The sequence below is a fragment of the Dama dama genome, chromosome 15 (assembly GCF_033118175.1).
Source record: "Dama dama isolate Ldn47 chromosome 15, ASM3311817v1, whole genome shotgun sequence".
Classification (NCBI taxonomy): Eukaryota; Metazoa; Chordata; class Mammalia; order Artiodactyla; family Cervidae; genus Dama; species Dama dama.
In genome coordinates this window covers 13,672,486-13,697,502 of record NC_083695.1, presented here as the reverse complement: position 1 = coordinate 13,697,502, position 25,017 = coordinate 13,672,486, and the positions used below count along the sequence as shown (strand labels likewise).

Sequence of the window (25,017 nt, the reverse complement as noted above, 5' to 3'; positions counted from 1 at the left end):
CAGCTGTTTGTGACCCCATGGACTGCAGCACATCAGGCTTCCCCGTCCTTCGCTATCTCCAGGGGCTTGCTCAAACTCACATCCATCGAGTCAGTGATGCTGTCCAACCATCTCATCCTCTGTCGTCCCCTTCTCCTCCTGCCCTCAGTCTTTCCCAGCATCAGGTCATTTGTAGTGAGGTGGATAAACCTAGAGTCTGTTTCACACAGAGTGAAGTCAAGTCATAAAGAGAAAAACAAATATCGTATATTAACACATGTATAAGAAATCTAGAAAAATGGGACTTCCCTATTTGTAGGGAAGGCATAGAAACCAGATGTAGAGAACGGACTGTGGACACAGCATGGAAGGAAAGGTTGGGATGAATTCAGAGAGCAGCACCAACATATATAAACTGCCATGCATAAAACAGATAGCTATTTGGAAGCTGTTGTATAACACAGGAAGTGAGGCTTGGTGCTCTATGCCAAGCTAGGGGAGTGGGGTGGGGGTGGGGTGGGAGGGAGTTTCGGGGGGGGATATATACATAAGTGTATTTATATATACTTAGAGCTGATTCACATTGTTGTACAGTGGAAACTAGCACAACACTGGAAAGCAATTATCCTCCAATTTAAAAACAAGTCCTATGATAAACTCTAATAGAAAAGAATATTTTAAAAATATTTTTAAAAGAACATATGTATATACATACATGAAAAAAGACTTTGAGAAAAGGTTGCTGCTTGCCAAAAACAATTCATTACTGTAAGACATTTTCTGCCATGTGTATTTTTCCATTTTCCCTTCCACATTATCTGTGTAGCCTTGTAAACACATCGTAATCCAAAACAGCTGAGATTTGTAAATAAAACACAAATCAACCTTTAAAAAAAATAAACCTGAGGCAGAAGATAGGATTTGCAGGGAGGAGCAAGGCTCCAAGAAAGGAGTGAGAAAGAAAGACACCTCCCCCGACCACCACCTGGTCCTAAAGTTCTTCAGAAAGAAAGATGCCCTTGGGGCTGGGGGGGCAGGGAGGGGTTTGTCCTACAGGATTCAGTCTACTGTTGAATCCAGAAATCAACAGTGGGGTGCTGGGTTATGGGTAGGGCAGCAAGCAGGGCAGGGTGAGGAGTGTTGCCAAGGAGAACCCAGACCCCGGGGTTCATTGAAATAGTAAAACCTGATATCCTTAATGTCCTCTGTGAGGTAAAAGATGATCTTCCCAACCCAAGGATTGAACCCAGGCCTCCCACACTGCAAGCAGATTCTTTACCATCTGAGCCACCAGGGAAACCCATATAAAGGGACAGTCAGACAAAAAGCAAGCTCAGGAAAAATAAACATGAAAACAGATTGGAAATGAAAAACTCGGTAGAAGTTTGGAAGATGAAGACATTTCTCACACATTAGGGCAAAAAGAAATATAAAGATGAAAATTGGAAAGTAATCTTTCCCTCTGAGGTTCTAATTATCTGCATTCTAAATGTGATGCCCCTGTAAAAGTTTCTTTGTGCTCTTGTCTGAATACCTTCTAACCTATCTTCCAGTTCAATAATGCTGCATCTGATTTTCTCTTTAACTCAATCTATTGGTTCTCAATTTCAGGTTTTGAGTTTTACAGCTCTAGGCTCTCCATTTCATTATTTTGTGTGTTGGCTTTTTCATTTCTGGTTCTGAGAAACTCTGAATTTTGTCATTTATTCCTGAGAACATATTAAAATTGTACCTGATAACTCTTTTATCTGGGTCCTCTGTTAAGTCTGTTTCTATTGTCTATTGTTTCTCTTTCGTTTGAATCAAATGGTCTCTTTCTCTCAAAGATCTCACTATTTTTATTTGAGGACTAAACACCGTATATAAAAAAGTTACAGACTTGAGAATTTTATATCCTCAGTGAAAGATTTGGCATTTGCTTCTGGCTGTTCACTGGAGGAACTAGCAACCACAAATCCCCTTCATCTATGGTTTATGATGAGTCCACCCTCAGCTTCTGTCCTTTGACAGCCTCTTTATTTCTGGTTTGTCTTTGACTTTCAGAGTTCCAGTCCTAAAAGCCTACCTGTGACTGGTTCATGTTCCTATATGGCAGAAACCAACACTACAGTTTAAGGCAATTATCCTCCAATTAAAAATTTTAAAAATAAAAGTTCATAAATCACATACGTTTGTTTAATGGGTAAATCTGCTTTAGGAAGTAGGCAAAGAAGTATATTATCGCTAGGTTAAAGGGCTTGTGCATGCGTGCTCAGTCACGTCCGACTCTGTGACCCTAGGACTGTAGCCCGCCAGGCCTCTCTGTCCATGTTATTCTCCAGACAAGAGTACTGGAGTGGGTTTGCCCTCCACTGGGGGATCTTCCCAATCCAGGGATTCAACCCGCATCTCCTGTGTCTCCTGTATTGCAGGCAAATTCTTCACCCACTGAGCCACCTGGGAAGCCCTGGAATAATTCTGTAATTTCAAGTTATCCAGGGAATCAGTTTATGGTAATTATTAACTCTGGCTTGGCTTATGTAACCTTGCTTAATGTGTTTAACTGGTATAGTAGTCTGAAATTGACAAATCAGGCAAAACTAATGAAGTGTGACATGAGAAACACAGCTCTTTTCCTGCAACTTTCCTTCTTGGTGGTTTAGTCCCGAAGTCGTGTCCGGATCTTTGTGACCCCATGGACTGTAATCTGCCAGGCTCCTCTGTCCATGAGATTCTCCAGGCAAGAATACTAGAGTGGGTTGCCATTTCCTTCTCCAGGGGATCTTCCTGCCCAGGAATTGAACCCAGGTCTCCTGTATTGCAGGCAGATTCTTTACCAACTGAGCCACAAGGGAAGTTCTTTCCTACTTACATGACACCTACCCAGTGGCTCAGGAGCTTCCCTCGCCTCTGCATGGCGCCGTCTCAAGCATTTTAACCCCCAAGGCAGTTACTGTGTGTTTGAGACTGTTTAATATCAGTCTCACTCAGAACTTGAGAGCTTGTTTGGAGGTTCTAGCAGGGGAGCGCAGCTACTCATGTGCCCTTGACTGAAGACCAGTCCTCCTCTAGGGACGACTTCCCTACAACATTTTTTGGACTTCCCTGGTGGCTCAGATGATAAAGCGTCTGCTTATAATGCAGGACACCAGGGTTTGCCCCCTGGGCCGGCAAGATCCCCTGGAGAAGGGAATGGCAACCCACTCCAGTACGCTTGCTTGGAAAATCCCAAGGACGGAGGAGCCCTGTAGGCTACTGTCCATGGGGTCCCAAAGAGTTGGACAGGGCTGAACAACTTCACTTTTCTTTCACTCAGAACTTAACAATGTACATCTTGTGATTAGTGGAAATAGTCTTATTGTAACTATCTCATTAACTCAAACCTGCAACTTCATTCTTTTTTTTTTTTTATTATTTTTTTTTTTTCGCAACTTCATTCTTTTAAGGAAGTTAAAAAAATATCCTCTGACTTAAAGGAGTACATATAATTTTAACAGAGTACCCAAAATGTGTACAGATAAGCCTTTGGAAAAAGAGCAACCTATCCTGGTGAGATGTCAACATCAGACAGAATCCAATCACACAGCTCAGTGAGTTAGAGCAGGGGTCCCCAACCCCGGGGCCACAGAGCAGTACTGGTCCGGCCTCTGAGGACCTGGGCTGCATAGTAGGGGATGAGGGGCAGGCCAGCAACTGAAGCTTCTTCATCTGTCACTGCTGCTCCCCAGCACTCGCGTTACTGCCCGAGTTCTGCCTCCTGTCAGATTCGTGGTGGCACTAGATTCTAATAGGAGCTAGAATCCTACGTGAACTGCACATGAGAGGGATCTAGGTTGCATGCTCCTTATGAGAATCCAATGTCTGACGATCTGAGGTAGAGCTGAGGCAGTGATGTGCCCACTGATTCTGCATGATAGTGAGTTGTGTAATTATTTCGTTATATATCACAATGTAACAAATAATAGAAATAAACTGCTTAATAAATGTAATGAGCTTGAATCATTCCCAAACCATCTCTTCTACCCCACTCCCCTACTCTAGTCCATGGAATTATCTTCCATGAAACCAGTCCCTGGTGCCAAAAAGGTCAGGGACCTCTGACTTAGAGCTTAAAGGAATGTCCTCTGAGTTCAAGTTCCACTTAGTTAGGGACCCCTTTGTAGACTGGATTACTTGCAAATTATTTAACTCCAAAAATTGAAATTCCTTCATAGACTGGTGTGAAGAATAAATCATCTGTTAAGGGGGCTTACCACACAGCCTGGAACATAGTAATTGTTGATCAATGGTCCTCCAAAGGAAGGTTCACACATTGCTTGTCATACTTGAATTTTTTTCACACAAATATTCTGATTCCTACTGATTCAGACACAAAAATAATCTTGTCTTCAGAAAATTTACTTAAAAATACCAATTTGAAATGATTCTGTATATAAGTAATGGTCCGGTTATTGACAGAATGAAAAAACTGGGCCTGGGAGCCACTCAGTGGGGAAACACCTCGGCCAGGTGTCTGGCTATCCCCAAGTCATCGGAACAAGGAGTATAATGATACCTATTTTCCAGGTTATTGTGAGGATCAAATGAGATCAAGCATGTAACAAAAGGTGGTGCAAACTAGAAATCTCATAAGCTATAACCGTCACTAGTTTTAAAGAAATGTACTCAATAGCGTTTATTTAATAAGCTTTTATCATTAATGTTATGCCCAACACTGCTCTAGGCAAGTTGATGGCAAAAAAATGAAATGCAAATATTCTCTGTGCTAATGAAACATACCTGTTTCTCAATATATACAGAACGTATTTAATATGCATATATTTACATATCCTGTACATCGCTGACACAGTTGGAAATGGGGATGAGATTCAATGGGATCCTTTACTCCTTTTAAGAGCTCTGACCGTCCCAGCAGCTTAGGGAGGCTCATTATACTCGAAGTGACACAAGTCACGTGTGTCACACTGTATGATTTTTCATTCTCATTGTTCAGCAATCAAAAGGAAAGGGGATGTGTCTCATTACTTCACCATCGTTATTATCATGCTGTGCTCACCTCATGAATGACATGAGCATTGGATATCAATGCAAAAATGCTAATGAAATATTCATTAGAATCAGGCAGTATATTAAAAGAATTATGTGTTACAACAAGATAGAATTAATTCATAGAGTGAAGTATGATTCAGTGTTAGGAAATCTTTCTTAAAAACTTACCAAATTAATATGAAAAAGGAGAAAAAAATACTCTAAATAGATGCTGAGATTCATTTGATAATTCAACATGCATTCTTGACCTTAAAAAATTAAAACCACAAGTCTTAGTTAACTGAAATACATGATCACTCCCTTAACGTAATGACCAAAAGCCAACATCATGCTTTGAGGACAAACAACAAGAAAAAAAAAACTTCTAGTAGATATGTATCTACTATAATTCCTAATTCCTTTATATTAACATCAAGCAAAAACTATGATTTAATATAGGTTTAGGTGTTCAATTTAATACAGGATATTAAGAGAACTACATAAGATGTATAAAAATTTAAGAGGCAAAATTATCTTTAGAATCACGTCTTGGGTGATGTAATTACACATTGGAAAACTCTAAAAGAGAAACCCCAGAAAACTAAAATCAGTACATTCCTTACATACAATCAGAAAATATAATGGATTTCATTCACAAAAGCATTAACAGATGAAGTACCAAGGAATAAATTCACCAAGAAATGTACAAGATCTACCTGAAGAAAATTTGAAAATGCTACTGAAATATGAAAGTACCCTTGCATAAATAAAATAGGAATAAAATAAATAAATAAATAAACTAGGAAGATTCAAAATTATAAAGATGTCAGACTTCCCTAAATTAATCTACATTTGAGATTATTTCAATGAAAATGACAACTGTTTGGCAGAATGGTAAGGAATGTTATTAAATTACTTAAAATTGGATAATAAATATGTGAGAATACTTAGGAAAAAACTGAAACAGCAGAAGAATGAGACCAGTTGTACCAGCTGTCAAATTAAAAATCTACAATTAAGATTGTTAATGGCACAGAAATCACCGATTCAGTAAAACAGAATACAGAGCCTAAAAGTGTACTCAGATCCACATCTAATAAATGTAATATATTATTATAATAGCATTTCAGGTAACTGGGGGGAAAAGAAGGATGATTAAAAAATACTGCAACAATTTGCTAATTATTTGTGAGGAAATGGGATTCTTACATCATTCTTTACTCTAAAACAAATGATAGATGGAGCAAACTATCAAGTATTAAAATATAATAAATTACTAAAAGAAAAGCATGAATGTTTTTGGAATCTGAAAGTGGGTAAGGCCTTTCAAAACCTAATAGAAACCATACAAATCACACAGAAAAAAACTCGGATAAATGTGGCTTCGTAAGAGATTAACAGTTACTATACTATGAAAATAAATACATGAATGAATAAATAGATGAATAAATGACAAACTAGGGAAAAAATCTGTAACACAGTATACATGAAAGTTAATTTCTTCACTATACTATAAACTACAAAATCATAATACAAAGATCATCAAAGAAAAGAATGGCAAAAGACATTTACAGAGCTTAAAAAAGAAAGATATGCAAGGTTGCTGAAACTCACTCATAAAAATTACAAACAAAACACAGTAACATTTTTCACAGATGAGTAAAGAATAAATGTTATTACTAATTAGAATAATCTTATTAAAAAGTGAATGACAAAAAGTAGTGAATGAATAAACAGTGACATTTGGGGAAGCAGGTGTTCTCCAACACTGCTGAGAAGGTAAAATGGTGCAAGCTGCCTGACCAGCAATTTGACAATGTTTTACCTAAATTTAAAATGTATGGTTTGGCTGAGCAATTTCGATCAATCTGTCCTACGACATAATCACACAAGCAAAGATACATGCACAGGGAGCTTTTTTCAGGATTTCTGGTAATCCTGAAAAACCCTGAAGACAGCAAAGTAATTAGAAAATGCACAACCCTGACAGATCCATTCACTGCGACAGAGTGCTCTTCAGTCATAGAAAAACCCAAGCTGGCAAGGAGCACTGGGATCTGAGAAGTATTGAACCGGTAACACTCAAGTGAGAGCAAGACACTCAACAGCAGGTGCCATGTGGTCCAATTTCTGGGGAAAACATTATGAGAAACTCTTACCAGTGGTACCTCTGCTGAGGAGGGTCACCAGGGGCCCGGGTGTGATGATGTGGACTTCTTACTCCATACCCTCTGCAGGTATGTTAGTAGGGATGAATTACAGACACAGCTTTCCTTGCCTTGAATCTAGCACATCTGCAATGGTGGCGACACGTTACTTCACAAGCCTGCCCACTGCGTGTCTCTGTTCAAGCTCTCATGCCCGTCTTCCATGCACACAGAAACCTTGTCCCTTCCAGGACTGACTTTAAAGCCAACGATTCCACGAGGCCTTTCCAAACTCCTCAGAATAACACTGCACTCTTCCTTCTTAGCACTCCCATGGCACTTAAACTACAACACACACGTTTTTCAGTCTTTTTGTTTTTTTAACACGGTTTGCAATTATTCAAATTAATTTTGCTTAATTTAGTTTGCAACAGTTTTGCCTTTAATTTGCTAATTTATTTTTTCCATGTTTTTATTCTCTATTTTCTCCGGTTTTTAAGCACATTAAGAGGAAACACACTTAACTTTATCCTGTCCTCCCCACCCCATGTTTTAGTCAATGTGAGGCACAGTACTTGATAAATACTGTTAAGTTACTTGATAAATATTGTTAAGTCAATTATATATGATAGTTCCCGCAGTATCCACATATTATTTTTTTTAAAAAGGAGATTTTTGTCATTTGTGACCCAAGTTCTTAGGTCATATAGCCCACATTATATTTTCTTCATTTAAAGATGTGCAGAAGCTACAAAACCCAGTAAATTCATATTTGGTATATCTGACTCCCATTCAGGGAAATCCTAAAAATCTGCGATTTGACAATTCACAGTTCTGATAGTAGCAGAACACTTACTTAAATTAGCTAATGGTTTTGTACCTATGATCCCCATATAGAAAAACAAAACATAAAAACCTAGGTATTTAAAACATTTCAGTAACATGAACATAAGAATATTAAATCATTAAAGAGAAGAAATGAATACATAACAATGTAACATCAATCAATTTTATTCAGTGTAAGAAAAAAAATGTAAGCTTTATTTTGGTAAGACATTTCAGATTCCCTCAGATCACAGCATACCAATAAGCAAAACGTACACATACTGATCTTATACTACACGTCAAGTCCCGAATTCCCAATCCCAGGAAAGCAAGCTGCAGAATACTAGTGCTGATAACAACTACAGGTAGTATTTGAAACAAAAATAAATGAGTTTTCAGCACTTAAGTGAAATGAGGCTTTAATCAAAAAGAGACTTAATTCCACAGGGCGTCTTTTTTCCAACAGTAATTAATTCATTCAAGTCTGATTTCAAGCTCAAGTGACAGTGTTATGTTTGAAGCAATTGAGAAAAGGCAATCAACACGTAAGTGGTATAATACAGTATGTACTAGATTTAGGGGCAATCTCTAACTGCATTCAACTTTTAGACCTTGTTTTGGAGTCTAATTAAACAAGAACTAGAGCTCTGACCCCACTTGGAGGAATGCAGTGAAATTGCTCTGCCTTGGCACAAAGGCACGTTGCAACATCGATGCTCTTTAATCAACTTGTCCCACACTAACCCATTCTCCAACAGCATACTTCCTCCAGCTACAACTTAGAGGAACACACAACTTTTACCAGAAGAAAATTCTGTACTTCCAGTTTTAAAAAGCAGACAATGCTATGGAGGCAACCATTTGAATATCTGAGTATACACACTGAGGTTTCTGCAACTTCATGGCATAAGAGAAGTTTTGATTTCAGAAGTATCATTTCATGAACCCAGCATCAAATATTTACACAATACATGTTTCATACAATATAACTTTAGAAACTTCAAGCGGCATAAAATTTTTATCAAATTCAAGTTTCCAGTGATCTTAAAAAAAACAAAAGGCAGGTTACAACTGTTTTTGTTCAACTGAAATATCCAGTCATGGTTATTATCTAGAAAATGCTAAAGTTATGTGAAAAAATTTAGTCAAAGAAATGATTTTTAACCTTTTAAATATGCACAGCTACACAGAAAATAAGAGGTTTGTTTGGCATATGAGTAATTAATGTTAAGGAGCTTTACAACTCTCAGGTGCTATTAAAAACTATTTCAGGTTTTACATAATTTCCACAGTCTTAATACCACTATTTTCATTCAGATAAAAGAAATGACCTTTCCAAGTCACTGACATCAGAAATGACACTTATGGACAAGAATGATAACTAGAAGCTGGGGAAAAACGGATCTTAGCAGTTTCTCTCCAGGTATGAGGAAGGCCATATAATCAATATACAATAGATACAATAGTTTAATGGGCACTTTTCTGTTTTCCTCTTAGCCAGAAAAAACAAATCTCTGCTCAAAGCAGTCACACTTGAGAATGCTATGGGGTCTGCATATGATTTTCCCTAATTTCCTAACCACCCAGACCCTGAAATCCAAGTAAGTATTTCAATGAAAACTTTGCTCTCATTTGCATGAAGTCTGATTCACTTTATGTAACCCACACTAAAAGTGGGTTATCTTTATTATTAACAATGTGTCTTGTTTTCTTTATTATTCTTAACATGACAAGGAAAAGCTCCAGCTGGAACTTTAGACAACTCAGAGATATGTACAAAAAAAAATTTTATCACAGTTCTTCAGATTTTCAAGTAAATGCACCCAAATCAAGTGTTATCAAGCTGCTAATTAGCAGCTACAACTAATGAACCATTTAAATCAGGTTGTAAATGCTTGCTAAACTGTGCTTACAAAAGCTTCCTCTTGTGAACTATAAGGACTGGAGTATTAGACTCCACACATTAGCTACTTTCATGAAGGAATTCTGTTGACCAAAGTTTACCCTAAAGCCAATTTTCTCAACTCCTTCCCTTTCCCCGAAACTGTTCACACACATTTTACGGTCCACAAGAATATGAAGCAGGGTGTTTTATTGGCACTTTATCCTTTCAGAAACCTAACATTTCAGTGAACTGGGAGACTTTCACTACACACTCTGTGTATTTACAGGCACTGTTCTATCTGCACCGCATAATCTATACTGTGAGAAAGTGTGTTGAGTCAAAGGATAAGCTGAAACGCTATACTGTGACAATATATTCACTAGAGAGTTAGCATACCTTAAAAGGAAGGCATATTAGTTATTTTAATAATTCCAATGTTTTTGTTATATGGGCTTAACATTTTTTTCCTTTGATTTTGCATTTCTATCTGAGAGAGCATCTTTTAAGATGTGTTTGAGAGTATAAAGAATATGCTAATACAACTTAATATAAATATAAATAATATATAAGCAATCTATAGGGCTACACATAAACAGGTCCAGGTGTCAGACCACTGACGTTGTACTTTCGGGATTCACTCGAATCAGTCTGGAGGCATTTCTCAGGTCCTGGAGTTGCTTGGCAGGTTTCCCCACACCCTCCTCAAACCTTTTTTCCACCACGGGGAGGACTGTTTCATACAGAAAGGATGCGTTCTGTCTGATAAAAGCTTTCTTCTCTGGATCTTGCTCACACCGAAGGCTGTAATCCACATGCTGGACAGCAACCAGAATGATCTCCACCAGGCTCTCCAAAAGCACCATGTGCAGCTCTGGGAAATACAGCTTCAGTGCCTCTTCTAAGAAGCCCATGGTCTGCTTCGTGAACGCGACCACCGTGTAACTCAGGTTCACCCAGCAGTCATCCCCCGTGTATTGTTCAAAGTTACTCACCCCACAGCTCTTCATTTCCTCTTTGAGTTTCCCCAGGGCCTCTGGAGTCATCAAGTTCATCCTCCTCCACATCTCCTCGGAGTTGCGATGCTTAGTGGCTTCGATGATGATTTCTTTATAACTATGCAAGGCTCCTTGGATGTCTTTCACCAGAAGGGCGTGGATGATGAAGGTGAGGTCGAGTCCGATGTCGCCCAGTTGCTGACAGTGCTCCTTCGCCACTTTGACACACTCAGCCGCTGTGGAGAGGCTCTCCTTACTATCGAACACCTGCTTGCTGAAAGCATCCACGAACATGCCCATGGCTGACCTCGCCCAGACCACAAAGGCAGAGTAGCAGCCACTGTCGGTGCCTGCAAAGTCGGTCTCAAATTCCCTGGCGGTCTCCAGAAGGCTGGTAAAGAAAACGTGGCACAACTTATGAATGTAGAGTAAGGTGGCCCCTTCAATGCGGAGCTGGCGTATTGCGGTGTGCACGGCTGCCGCCCTGTTTCTCAGAAACAGCTCACAAGCCTTCGTGCACTGGCCAAGTCGGATTAGTTGAGAAACTGCCCTGCGGGTCGCCTTGGGACCACCTCTCAGGGACCGATCCGGGGAGAGTTCAAAAACTAGCACCTCGGTGAGCTGGCGGACACGCTCATCCACTCTCGCCCTCAGTTCTTTGACAGGAGGTGGGCTGGGCTTGTCTTCTAGATAATGGTTCAATTTATCCAGCAGGTCAACGGCACCTTCAAAATCCCTCTGGGCAATACAGACATCCAGGTCTTCAGGCAATTCTTGGATCCATTCCATTGAGAGGTCCACCTTCTCTTCTTCTATCTCGGGAACAGTTGGTTCGTCGTCGTCTTCGTCCTCAAACGGGTTACTGGCCTTGGGGGTCACTTGGGGTGGCCCTCGAGGGGCCGCTGCCTCCTCCTGTTCCCTGCGTCTTTTTTCACTGAGGGCCCTCTTGGTTTCCTCCAGCACTTCCAGCCACTCCCGTTTGATTTTTGCATTTTCTGCCTGAAAAATACGGCTCTCGGGAAACATTAACAGCTTGAACATGTCCTTCATGGGTGGGTTGTCCTTGACATTGACCACAGCCAAACCATCCAGGGGATAGAGGGCGTTGTAGCGATACATCCCCCGCCGCTGTGGCAGCCAGGTGGCCACCAGCAAACAGTCGTTCATGAGAAAGCCGTGCACCCGCTGCAGCTGGGCCATGTGGTCCGCCTCGTATTCCACCAGGTCACCATTGTACACTAGGTACTGTCCCGGCGTCTCCAGCAGGTGCCTGCAGCCTTCCACCTTCTCAAGCAGGGTGGTGAGGGTTCGCTGCTTTCCTTCCTCGCCTGGCCCAGAACCGTCCCGGGAGGCGCCCCCGGGGCTGGGGAAAAAGCCGGTCTGGCCCCGGAGGTGGTCGCGGCCCCCCGCTCCACCTCCTCCCTCCTCCCCTCCAGAGGCGGCGGCGGCGCCCGCGGCAGCGGCAGCCGGCAGCAGGGTAAGCGGGATGCTCTCCAGGCTGCTCTTTTGCTCCGTCAGCAGGTGGCTAAGCTGATACATCTCGCTCTCCAGGTAGGAGATCTCACGGGCCGTCTCTATGAACTGCCGGTAGTTCTGGTAGACGTTGCGCTTCAGGTTCTGCGCCGTCTCCTCCGCCAGCGCCTGGATGCGCTGTCGGTGCTCCTGCAAGTCCCGGTCCCCGTCCGACTGCTGCGAGAGCTGCTTCACGTACAGCCGCGCCTCGAAGCCGCCCGACTCCAGCTGCCGCCGCAGCCGGCTCGCCCCACTGTCTGACATCGCCATCGCCATTTCCGTCCGGACTCACGCAGTCCCTGTCACTACCGCCGTGGCCGGTGCCGCCGCTGTGGAGGCCCACCCAAGCCGGGACAAACTCCAGGGCTAAGGAAGCAGGATGGAAGAGAGACGAATACGCCTGCGCCCGGGTTTGAACTTCAGTCACTGCGCCTGCGCAAGGTGCCGAGTGCCGACGGTGCGCCTGCGCAGTAACTTCAGGGGCCTAGGGCTCCTACGCTGGAGAAGCTATTGCGGAAGTGAGTGGAGGGCGGGGCAGAGAGATGTAGGTACTACGAGGTGCTACGCGTGGGCGGAGTGTGTCGTTGGTGTTTGACGTGACTCGCGAACCGTGAAGACTGTAACCAGGTATCTGAAACCTTCAACCCTAGTTTTGAGCCCATAGGTGGTGTCACGCTGAGTTCTTTTTTTTAAGGCCCAGAATCTTGACTTCGGCGTTTGGGACAAGCTAAGTTCCCGTTGTCGAGCCCGTTTTCCCTGAGTCTCGCGAGATCGGCGAACTGGCCAGAAAGCCGGTATCTCCTAGGCGTGTGACCCGGCCCTCAGACCCGCCCCGTCCCGGACGTGGAGTCACCCGCTCTGGACCTCGGCAGCCATGGATGAGGACCTGGTTTTGGCACTACAGCTTCAGGAGGAGTGGAACTTGCAGGTCTCGGAGCGCGAACCGGCCCAGGAGCCCCTGTCGCTGGTCGACGCGTCCTGGGAGTTGGTGGACCCCACCCCTGACTTACAGGCCCTGTTTGTTCTGTTCAACGACCGTTTCTTCTGGGGCCAACTGGAGGCGGTCGAGGTGAAGTGGAGCGTGCGGATGACGCTGTGAGTCCCGGGCCCCGCTGTGGACGGGGCCGCCGGCGGCCCTTATGTCGCCCCTCCCGGTCCCGGCGGCGTTAGCCCGGGCTCTGGATTTGGGGCAGGCGGCCCCACAGGGATTATCTTCCTTCCAGACCCTTCCCTTCTCACCTTAAACGACTTCAAGAAAGCCCCGTGGCTCATCCCGCGATGGCTTGACTTGTAAGGGGCGCACTGAGAGAAAAATTGTCTTTCTTTGAATCTCACTTCACTAGAAAGGGCTTCCCTGGTGGCTCAAACGTTAAAGAATCCGCCTGAGACCTGGGAGACCTGTGTTTGATCCCTGGGTCGGGAAGAGCCCCTGGAGGAGGGCATGGCAACCCATTCCAGTATTCTTGCCTGGAGAATCCCATGGACAGAGGAGCCTGGCGGGCTTCATACAGTACGTGGGGTCTCAGAGTCGGACACAACTGAGCGACTAAGTACACAGCACAGTCCAGAGGCCCTTAACGGTTACTAAAAAGCAAGTTAACGCTTTTCTAATTTGTCTTAGGGGTGTGCTTTAGGATCCAGGTGGGAGAAACAGCCAGAATCTGCCCCAAGAGAGAGTGCCAGGGACACACTGTGTGGTGTACTTAGCAGTGAGCCCCGGAGCCCCAGAGTGGGGAAGGTGCTCATGTTCCCATATTTCTGGATCCAGGGGATCTAAAGGGATGCCTCTAAAAGGATCCCTTCCTGACACTCCAGGTTTGAGAAATTCTGATTTGAGATAATGTACCCCGGTATATGAACGGAGTTAACAAGTAAGTCTAAGAAGTCGTTGTATACCACTGTACTTGTTTTTGAATTGATATCAAAGCATCTAAAATAAGAGAGAAGATATGACACTTCGTGTGTTTAAAGTATCTCTTTCATATAGGATTCCATTATAATTTTGGACATAGGCTAATGGAGATCTGGCCTTTACGACTACAACTGATGGAGCATAGCTTGTAGGGAGGAGACAGGGAGCAGCAAAATAAGATTATCTTTTTCAAGCTGTTACGGCCTGGTAACAGGCTAGGGAAGCCACTACTCCGATGAAATACAAGCATCTCCCAACAAAGTGGGTATACTCTCAAGAAAGCCATCCTTCATAGAGTTCTCTCAGTCTGAACTGTCCAAGAACAATAAATAGGGATTTTGCTCTTTCATTTCTGTTTCCATTTTGTGTATATTTGGTGACTAACAATTTTTGTGGTGGTTGTTTTCCAGGTGTGCTGGGATATGCAGCTATGAAGGGAGGGGTGGAATGTGTTCCATCCGTCTCAGTGAACCCCTTTTAAAGCTGAGACCAAGAAAAGATCTTGTGGAGGTATTCTTTGCATAAACCTGATTCTCAGCTCAGTAATTTAGAAACAGTTATTATTAGACTGCTGTAAATTAACCTGTACACGGGGGAAAAAATTCAGTTTTCCCTCACTGCAAACTTTTATTGTGGGGCAAATAATGATTATCTTATATTCTTACAGTGTTTCAAAGTTGGAGGCTTTCAGGTATGTTAGCTACTTTGATTTTTACAACAGTCTTGTTTATGTTCAGTATGTGTTATCCCTATTTTTATAAATAAGATAAGGTTTAGATAGACAAAGTAGTTGGTTTAGAAGCAGCAAGAAAGTTAAGATCCAAACCTTTTTATTGACACACACAAATTTTGATTCTCTTCTGTTCAGCCACCATGGTGTCCTCCCATGACATATAGCTGGGCTGGCAGAACAAACCAATGTGAGGGCACACTTCATATCTATAGATGGTGATCACTCCTAATAGCTGAATGAAGCAGTAGGAGCCCTAAACTGTGTTTAGTTGAGTCCAGTAGTTGCCTGAAAATCCTCAAGATATACCTGGTGTGAGTTGTCTTGCCTCAGTTGTATCATTTGAAATGTATGCACCAGAGAGCATAGGTGATAGAGGTTGGATGGGAAGTAAGTTAAAACATGCCTGGAAATATGTTTTTTAAGGATAGCAAAAAGTGGTGGGTTTCACAACAATGTGAGTGTACTTAACACTACTGAACTATATACTTAAAATAGTTAAGATGGTAAATGTTTTGTTACATTTTTTTTAATCACAATTTTTAAAAAAAGCTACTAAATGTTAAAGTAGTACAACAGAAATACTCAATAAAAAAGAAACTAATAAAGGGACAAAGCCCAGATGAAATAGAGAGAAAAGTGGACATAAAAACAATATGTTATTATATTAAATGTAAATGGACTAAACATTCCAGTTAAAGACATGCAGTGGCATATGACATTAACTGAGATGTGATTAAAACAGACACACATATGTTAAATATAAAAGGATGAGAAAAAGCATATCTTCCAAATATTAGGCAACAGAAAACTGTTATGGCTATCTAGTATTAGTATAAAGATTTTAAGGGAAGAAGTTTTACTAGAAAAAAGGGAGACATTTTAAAATGATAAAATAACCTATTAAATACAGACACATAATGACTCTAAAAGTAATAGCATAGCTTTAAACGTGAAGCATCAATCAGCAGAAATGAATAAGAGAAATAAGCAATCTACAGTCATAGTGGTAGATAAAAACACAGTTCTATTGGTAATTCAGTGAAGAAGCAGGAAAAAAACAGTAAAGCATTAAAAAAAATTAAACTATGATTAACCAAATCAACCTTATAAGGAGCGCCAATTGAACAGCCCTAATTGAAAACTGAGTTCATTGCATGAACAATGTTGGTTTAAATAACACATGAACGATTTTTTTCTTAAGGTAATAGGCAAGAAGAAAATGGGAACTATGTGGTAATGCTTCAGGTGAGCATTTGCTGTTGGCAGAAAGTTATTATGTGAAATCAGGAGTAAGATGGATGGAGGAAGAATAGAGGGACTGGCCTGTATTTGAAGTAGCTGCCTAAATTATAATGAATAAGATTCAGAAAAGGAAAAAACTTAAACTGGTTGAGGAGGTCAAGAAAAGTTTCACAGATGTGGATTTCATTACTACTAACATCAGCATGCCTACCGCTCACTGTACTGAGTACCTACTGTGTGCCAGACTAATCTAGTTATTCTAGTATTTGCTTTTGATGTTTGTTGTTGTTGTTCAGTTGCTAAGTCATGTCCAAGTCTTTGTGACTGCAGCCCTCCAGGCTCCTCTGTCCATGGGATTTCCCAGGCAAGAACACGAGTGGGTTGCCATTTCCTTCTCCAGGAGGCGAGCCTAACAAGACAGAATTGAATTCTGACATGTAGAAATGGTAGAGGAGACTACTTTTGGCAGAAGGAATGGGTATGCTATGGACAAAAGTGAGGCCACTAAGCTTATGGCATATTTAGGTCTAGAAGTAGTTGTTTTTGGCCAGATCTAGAACAGTGGTGGGAAATGAGGCGTTTGGGGACAAATGATACGTAGATAGAGCCTAAATGTGGAAAATGGTAGATAAATAAAAATGGAAATGTTCAGTATAATGCCATGTACCATTTTCAAGATGTGTTTGAATTGAACCAAAAATCAGGAACCTAAGTTGTTTCTCTTTAATGAGAGTAGTTATCATTATTTTAGAATGTTGAAAAACATCTGAAATATAGAATGACCTTTGAATTTGAGTCTTGATAGACTGGCATTTTCTTGAAAAGATAAGAGTTGGTAAATGTTTGATTCTTGCATTTCTCTATTCATATAATTCTATACAACTAAAATTCATTAATGCCAATCTAGTTCTGATGAAAACTTTTTTAAAAAAAAACTATTGGAGGGTTATGAAAAAAGCTATGCTTTTGAGGACCTTTATGATTTTCACTTTTGTATTCATATTTTTTAGAATAGATTATGACATATCAGCCATAAATGCTTTTGTAAACTTTATACCTAAACTATTCCATCCTTGGTATGGAATGAGCAGTAAGTTTTATTGTTTGTTTTAAAATTTTACATGATTTAAAATCCTCAAACTACAGAATACTATACACAGAGAAATCTTGGTCTCCCCCTTGCCTCTATTCTGACCTTTTCACCATAAAGGATACTGTTGTTACTAGTTTTTTTTCCTTTTGCCAGTATTTATATCCACTCTTATCTACTCCCCACCACATAGCATACTTCTTATACAAAATGCTGAGTACACTCTTTTGTACCTTGCCTTTTTCATTAAAACAATACATTCTATAGTGCCCTCCATATCATTTCATAGAGGTACTTTTCATTCTTTTTTATGGCTACATAGAATTCCATTATGTGGCTGTACCATAGTTCTTTCAATGAAGCCCCTATTGCTAAACATTGTTTTCACTCTTTCACTTTGTAAGCAGTGCCACAATAAAATACCTTATACACATGGCCTTTCATTTTAGTCTAGGTGTTGCTGAGTCCAACAATAAATGTGTTTGTAAATATGTTAGATGTTATCCAAATTTTCCACAAGGGTTGTACCATTTTGTATTCCTACCAGTGATCCCTGGTGGCTCAGTGGTAAAGAATCTGCTTGTCAGTGCAAAAGACTGGGGTTCAGTCCCTGGGTTGGGAAGACCCCCTGAAGGAGGAAATGGCAACCCACTCTAGTATTCTTGCCTGGGAAATCCCATAGACAGTGGAGCCTGGTGGGCTGCAGTCCATGGGGTTGCAAAGAGTCAGACATGACTTACAACAGACATGTCATGTCAGACATGACTAAACAACAACAACCAGTGATATATGGGAATGCTTATTTTCCCTTAGCTTTACTAACAGTGTCAAACTTTAGTTTTACCAGTCTCAATAAGCAAGAAGTTGTATACTTAATGTATTAACTTGCATTTCTGTTTTTACAAATGAAGTTGAGCATTTTTTCATGTTTATGGATAATTTATATTTCATTTTCTGTGACCTGTCCATGAAATTTGCCTATTTTAAAATCAGATCGTTGATCATTTCCCTGTTGATTTTTAGGAGTGCTTTATAATTTAGGAGTTAAGAGCCTGTGAGATAGTTGCACATATATTTTCCTGAGTTTCTTCATTTTACTGATAACATTTTTTTCCCCATACAGAATTTTAAAGTTTTCATGTAGCTGAATTTATCAGTCTTTTCTACTGGATTTTGGTTAATAATTTAAAAGGCTTTCTTGGAACAGGGAATTAACCTGGGATCTACAGGACTTTGGATATTATATGCAAAGTTGTGTGAATGTGTGCTTATATAAGATAGTTCATGACTTCTTCAGTATCTGAAAGGAGTCTGTGATCCAGAGAAGGTTAAGACTCCCAGGTAGAGTCAGAAAATGCATTTTTATTTTCAGAAGCACCATAACAAATTAATGTGATTGTTTTTTGTTTCAGACCCTCTTGCATGAAATGATACATGCCTACTTATTTGTCACTAATAATGATAAAGATCGGGAAGGGCATGGTCCAGAGTTTTGTAAGCATATGCATCGCATCAATCGCCTGACAGGAGCCAATATAACGGTATATAAAGCCACACACATTTATGATATTTAGTAGTTATTTATTCAGTATTTCCTGGGATTTAATTAAAAATAGAGAACTGGGTAGAAATAAATACTGTGTTTCAGGATTTCCCAGGGCAAGTGAGGGGCCCAGAGAAGCAGACCAGCTTATCTGGGACCCATAGTAGAAGACAGCAGTTCTAGGGACATCCCTGAGACCTCTGACCTCTGGGGCAGCTTGTTGTGCAGAGTTATTGCAGGCCTGAGTACCTCTCTTCTGGACTATTACTGTCATCTCCTAATTACTTTTCCTCATTGTCTCTTCCTTCAGTCTGTCCTATATTCTGCTGCTATTGTATGTTACTCCCTTCATCCGAAGTGTTTAACTTGCATTTCTGCATAATGTGGGAGGTGGCAGAGCCTGGGGTCAGAAAAGCAGGAAGAGTCAGGTTGCCCACATCCTGATGCTGGTGCCACTGATTGTGGGACCTACTTAAACTCTTTCATACTTTGGTTTACTCACATGTAAGAGGAGGATGATAACAATACTTAGGCTATTGGATCCTTTTGAGGGTTAGAGAAAATGCAAGCAAAAACATTTTAGCACAGTTTGGGTACTAATTAAATGTTGTCTTTGTTATTATACATTCATTTTATCCAGTAACCTTACTGTTCCTTTTTTCTTACTTTCCACAACTCCCTTGCTTATGTTTCTAACGGAACTGTTCATTTCTGTGCCTTTCCTCATATGTTCTTTCCCTAAAATGTGCCTCTTCTATTTTCTGTCAAAATGATCTTCATCTTTACAGTGGGATATAACTTCTCCCTCCCTTGAACCTCCTCAGCAGATATTTAACCTTTTACAATGTTATATTTTACTTTCATACCTCAGTAGGGTGGTCTTACCTATCTTTATATACACCTGTGTATCTTTGTATACACCTGCACAAGATGTATAACATAGTGCCTCTACAAGCACTTAGCAAGTACTGAATTTAATTGAACCAAAACAAATATTAATTCCTACAGAGATTAAATGCCTTTGTGTGTTTAGAAATTTCCTTATTTTAAAAAGCAATAAAAGCCAGTGTGACGGAAAGGGAAAGTACTCATCCTCCATGTATTATTTTCTAGCTGTCAATTTAATTTTCTAGAGAGCTCATTTCATTACTGGACTGAGTTCCTTTAATATCAAATAAGTGGCTTGCATTAACACAATCACATAAAATCCAGATTAGCAAAGGAATTACGGAGTTGCTAGTATAAAAGACTTTTACACTTTAAGCAAAATTCTAGTGTATTTCCTGTTGTTCAGTTGGAAGAGAATTTAGGAGGTTTTATCAAGTAGACAGCCCTTGCTTTGCCAGGTTACGTTCTGATATGGCAGACTCCATGGGGCATCCACATTGAGGACAGTTTTTAGTTAACTACATTGTTAAAAAGTTACAGCCCCAGGCTATAGGAATTACAGAAGTTGGAATCAAAAGAGATCCAATTCCCTGTCTTTTTTACCACTGAATTACTAAGCGAGGTGTTCTCAACATAAGAGAGAAGGCAGGGTCTTACAAGCCTTCTTGCTCCCAAACCCGTCCTCTAGTCTCTTCTGCACTTACCATAATTTGCATTGTTTGTATGCTTGCCAAGTAATAGAATTTGTTTGCATTGTTTGTATGCTTGCCAAATAATAGAATTTGTTTGCTTATAGTGGAGAAATAGTGAATATAAAACTATCCGTAGAGTTACTGAAAGCTTAGTATTGTTTCCCACAAGGGGAATTTATTAAGAGTTAAAAAAAAACAAGACTCATATGCTGTTGTTGCTCCTTCTAATAACATTCCACTGAGAGGACAGGAGGAAAAGTTGCTCAGTCATTTGGAAGTATCATTTGTAAAATGGGGCCCTGCCAGCCTAAGCGCCACCATGTGGGAGGGCTCACCTTCCTTTCAGCCTGAACTCTTCTCTGTCTGTCTCCTGCTTAGGTTCTAAGTAAGATTTCATCTAGAGGGTGAAACAGAGGGATCCTGTTCAAGGACTGAAAAGCACCTTTAAAGAGAATTTGTCTCAATGAAGTTTCTCATTCACTCAGTCAGCAAACACTTACCGAGCACCTTCCCTATGCCAAGCTGGTAATAACCACTAGGGATACAAGAATGAGAACATTCAAACCCTGGAGAGCTTCTCACCTGTAAACAGATTAAGTGGTACCCCAGAAAGCTGTTTGTGAGGAAATGAGCAGAGTTGGGTGAATGTGGAGAACGGATTTTGCAGAGGCAGCCTGAGACCAGGTGCTTGTGTTTGAGTCCAGTGTTTATAGGAAAGAGTCCTTCAGAATCCTTTGGTATGGTTACCTATAGGGGAAAATTTCAACTTAAGCAGTGGGAACAATTCTTACTGATTATGACATTATATAAAATCTTTATCCTAATTTTTCATCATTTAGAAAGTGAGTTTCTAAAAGTTTTAGCACGTATAGAAGCTTTTTGGTTTTTTAAAGTTGTCTTCTAGTCTCACATTTCTCTATCTTTACATAGTTTATGTAGCACTAAATTAACTACTGCTGATTCCCATTAAAATGAACTTTTGAAGAGAACCTAAATATAGTTACTATCTTTCCCAGAATATAACTTCAGAAAACCCTTGAGAAGTTGGAAAGTTTAAAAAAAAGGAAGTTGTGGGAGGCTGCTTATTTATTACATATATTTTCTTAAAATTGTTAACTTGCCTGCTTAACGCTGAGAACTTTGTTCCGGCCCAGGTGTACCATACTTTCCATGACGAGGTGGACGAGTACCGTCGGCACTGGTGGCGCTGCAATGGGCCGTGCCAGAACAGTAAGCCGTATTTCGGCTATGTGAAGCGCGCCACCAACAGGGCACCCTCCGCCCATGACTACTGGTGGGCTGAACACCAGAGAACCTGTGGAGGCACTTTCATCAAAATCAAGGAGCCAGAGAACTACTCAAAAAAGGGCAATGGGAAGACAAAACTGGGAAAGCAGGCAGTATCAGAAGCAGAGCATAAAGGTAAGTCTGCTTGTAGTCTTCCTACTTTTCCACTACTGTGGCTAGTTCTCTGAAGGACACTTCAGAGACTGGCATAAAGATAAAGCTTTAATTAATTTGTTCAACAGAAAAAAAGGCAAAACAAGAAATTTGGTTTCAACTGAAGCCCATTTAAAAATTTTTTTATTTTTTTATTTTTCTCTTGTTAGAGATTAAAACCCTTAGCAATATTTTTTGAAGAAAAAGATAAAGCTTAAAGAGTGTTTCTTGTGTAGATATTTTCAAGTATGGACTTACAGCAGAAAAAAATCCCATTGTCCATAAAACGGTGGTAGAAAAATATATTTTGCTCTATATACATGTGAGAAAAAGTGGGAATAGTTTCCACTGCTAAAATTTAAGGGTAAAGTCCCTTTCCCTATCCTGACTCACTGGGTCATTAGGAAACAGAAGGCAAAAAAAAAGATTGTCAAGGTAAAAACAGTAATTCAAATAACAATGCCCGGAATGTAAGTCCTAGCTACACCCCTTCCTATCAGTTGGAGTCTATCCAAGCAACTTCTGTTGATGTATGTATTTTCATTAGAAGAATGGGAAAAGGATACGGCATGTATATGCTAACACTTCAAGATTTACCCCTTTCCTCTGCAGTTCAGAGTTACTGCCCTTTGAAGGGGTAGCCAGGTTACTAAAGTTAATGTTTCTTCCCTTGGGAAGTTGTTGATTGGATGTGATAAGGATTCATGGACATAAGCTTTCTCAAATCTGAAACGTTTACTAAGTTGAGAAGCTATAGAAGAATTTACGTGGAAAGATTATATCCTGTTTTGTGAGCTGGGAAGATAATGCAGTAGCAGATTTTTCCCATCTGGGATGTGGCTTAAGAGTACTAAAGGAGCTTTCTTGATAAAAGTTATTTTGCTATTGATATTTGCATGATAGAACTCCTTATCTAAGTATGAGATGGTATTTTGTGTTTTGTTTTGAAAGGAGGGTGTTTTTGTCCTTTATGTGTTCTCAGTATCAGAGCTTTCTGACTGCTGAAGGTTGCCCTCCTGTTAATAGAGAATTACAGTATAGTTCTAAGTCAGAACAAAACAGTATTTCTTCATTTGGAAAAACTATCCATTAGCTTAATACTTGTTATGGTATAAATTTTGAATCAAGGAAAAATCTTACTTCTTTTGCAGACAAACTGAACAGAGGGGAGAAACAGCTGTTAATCCCCTTTAGCGGGAAAGGTTATGTCCTAGGGGAAACCAGCAATTGTTCATCTGGGAAATGTATCACTTCACATGCTATTAATGAAACCCAAGAGCCTTTAAGTCAAGACCATTCAGCAAATGCCCTGAGACCTCATTCTAAAACTGAGGTGAAATTTGAACAGAATGGTCCAAGTAAAAAGACTTCCGTAGCATCCCCTGTTCTCAGTACCAGTCATCAAAATGTCTTAAGCAACTACTTCCCTAAAGTGTCCATTGCCAACAACAAGGCTTTCAGAAGTGTGAATGGGTCTCCAAAGAAAAGCCTCACTGTGGGCAACAGCACTAAAAAGTCAGTCTTTTCCAGTTCTCAAAGGAGGGTTACATCTTCTAGGATATCTCTAAGGAACTCCTTAAAAGCCATGGAATCGACATCTGTCACTGTGCCCCAGGATGCAGGTGGGCCTGAAGGTAAACTCCCAAGTAAACGACCCAGGCTAGAAGACAAGACTTTTTTTGACAACTTTTTTATCAAGAAAGAGCAAACCCAGAGTGGTGGTAATGATCTGCAGAGTAGTTTACATCCTCCAGCTGCAGCTCAGAATCCCAGCAGTTCATCAAGTCAGAGCAGAGTGGTACACTGTCCTGTGTGTCAGGATGAAGTTTCAGAGGCTCAGATTAACGAGCACTTGGACTGGTGCCTTGAACGTGATAGCACCCAAGTCAAAAGCTGAAAAAAATCTCTGAAAAATGAATGGGTCTCCAACGTCCACCTTTATTGCCTCACTACTACACTCAGGAATTTCTGGTTAATAAGATTTGCAGGTTATAATCTAGTTCATCAATAGTAAATGTTCTACTTTATATAAATATATATGAGATTGTAATTAAAAAATATTTTGCCTAGAGGTGCTATACTCTTGTCTTATGTACACTGGAGCCCAGAATTTCTTCTGGATGCATTCATGTATATTTTTTAGATACTTCTTTCTGGCTTTTAAAAGTATTTAAATCTGTTGATCTTTTTATTTTCCTTAAAACATGCAGTGAGGAATTCTGTCAGGTATTTGGTTAAATTGAATATTTTATTATTAATATTAAAACTCATTCCCAGAACTGGTAATATCCATAGTGTCAGACATATTGACCAAAATTACAAACTAGTTGTTTTAGGCTACTCAAGGTCTTTGGGTTTTTTTCTTCCAAATTTTAACATTTCCTATATTATAAAGATTTTATTTTTCTGTTTCACTAAAATGTGGCAGATTTTATAGTAAATAGATATTTATAGTAAATATTATATAGATATTATATGTATTCTATAAATATGTTGATATTATAGTATCTACTTATAGATAAGTATAGTAAAATAAATTTCTTTTGGAATATTGCTAGTAACAAATAGCTACTGTAATTTTGTAGGTCAGAGCTTAGCTGTTTTCTCAAAATTTTAGATGCTAAGTAACATAACAGTTGCCTAGTTTATGTACAAGTGAAACATCATCTGGAAACAGTATTATGAATCTTAAGCCAAAGTTGAAACCATTTAGGAATACCTTTTTGCCGATGCAAAGTATTTCTTTTAAAAAAAATTCTTTTTTATGTTACAACAAAGGGACAAAGATAGTTTGATGAAATTTACTTTGTTGTCTCATGGCTGTAACACCAGCTGTTGGCATATTTTCAAGGCTTTAGTTCATAAGTTTTTTCTTTTTCTTAACTTTGTTGCAGCATGACTTTTACATACATAGGTGCAGCTGGGTTCCCCTCTGTGTGATCACTGGAAGTTAGAGAACATTTCAGTTACCCTGGAAGGTGTCCTCATGGGCATCTCTTCTAGTCAACACCCACAGCCCCCAAGTAACCACTGTTTTCATCTGTCACCTCAAGTTAGTTTACTTGTTTTTGAACTTCATGAAGTCGTATCTTTGTTGCTATGGGTAGCAGAAGTTCATTCTTTTCAT

At 40.1% G+C, this 25,017-nt stretch overlaps 2 protein-coding genes across 7 annotated transcripts in view; one reads left to right on the top strand and one right to left on the bottom strand.

Moving 5' to 3' along the window:
- Positions 1 to 8,128: 8,128 nt before the first annotated feature.
- EXOC8 (exocyst complex component 8) lies at positions 8,129 to 12,777 on the bottom strand. Its single transcript, XM_061161493.1, has one exon. The coding sequence runs from the start codon at positions 12,624 to 12,626 to the stop codon at positions 10,449 to 10,451; it is 2,178 nt and encodes a 725-aa protein (XP_061017476.1). The 5' UTR covers positions 12,627 to 12,777; the 3' UTR covers positions 8,129 to 10,448.
- A 101-nt stretch (positions 12,778 to 12,878) lies between these two features.
- The window catches only part of SPRTN (SprT-like N-terminal domain), a 53,588-nt gene continuing 41,449 nt past the window's right edge, over positions 12,879 to 25,017 (top strand). For 2 of the 6 annotated variants that reach the window (XM_061161499.1, XM_061161498.1), the window contains exons 1-4: positions 12,890 to 13,445; positions 14,673 to 14,772; positions 18,740 to 18,868; positions 21,605 to 21,872. In XM_061161499.1, the coding sequence (XP_061017482.1) occupies positions 13,225 to 13,445; positions 14,673 to 14,772; positions 18,740 to 18,868; positions 21,605 to 21,872 (718 nt within the window). In that variant the 5' untranslated portion in view covers positions 12,890 to 13,224. The other 4 variants (XM_061161495.1, XM_061161494.1, XM_061161497.1 and 1 more) reach the window with 4 other exon arrangements.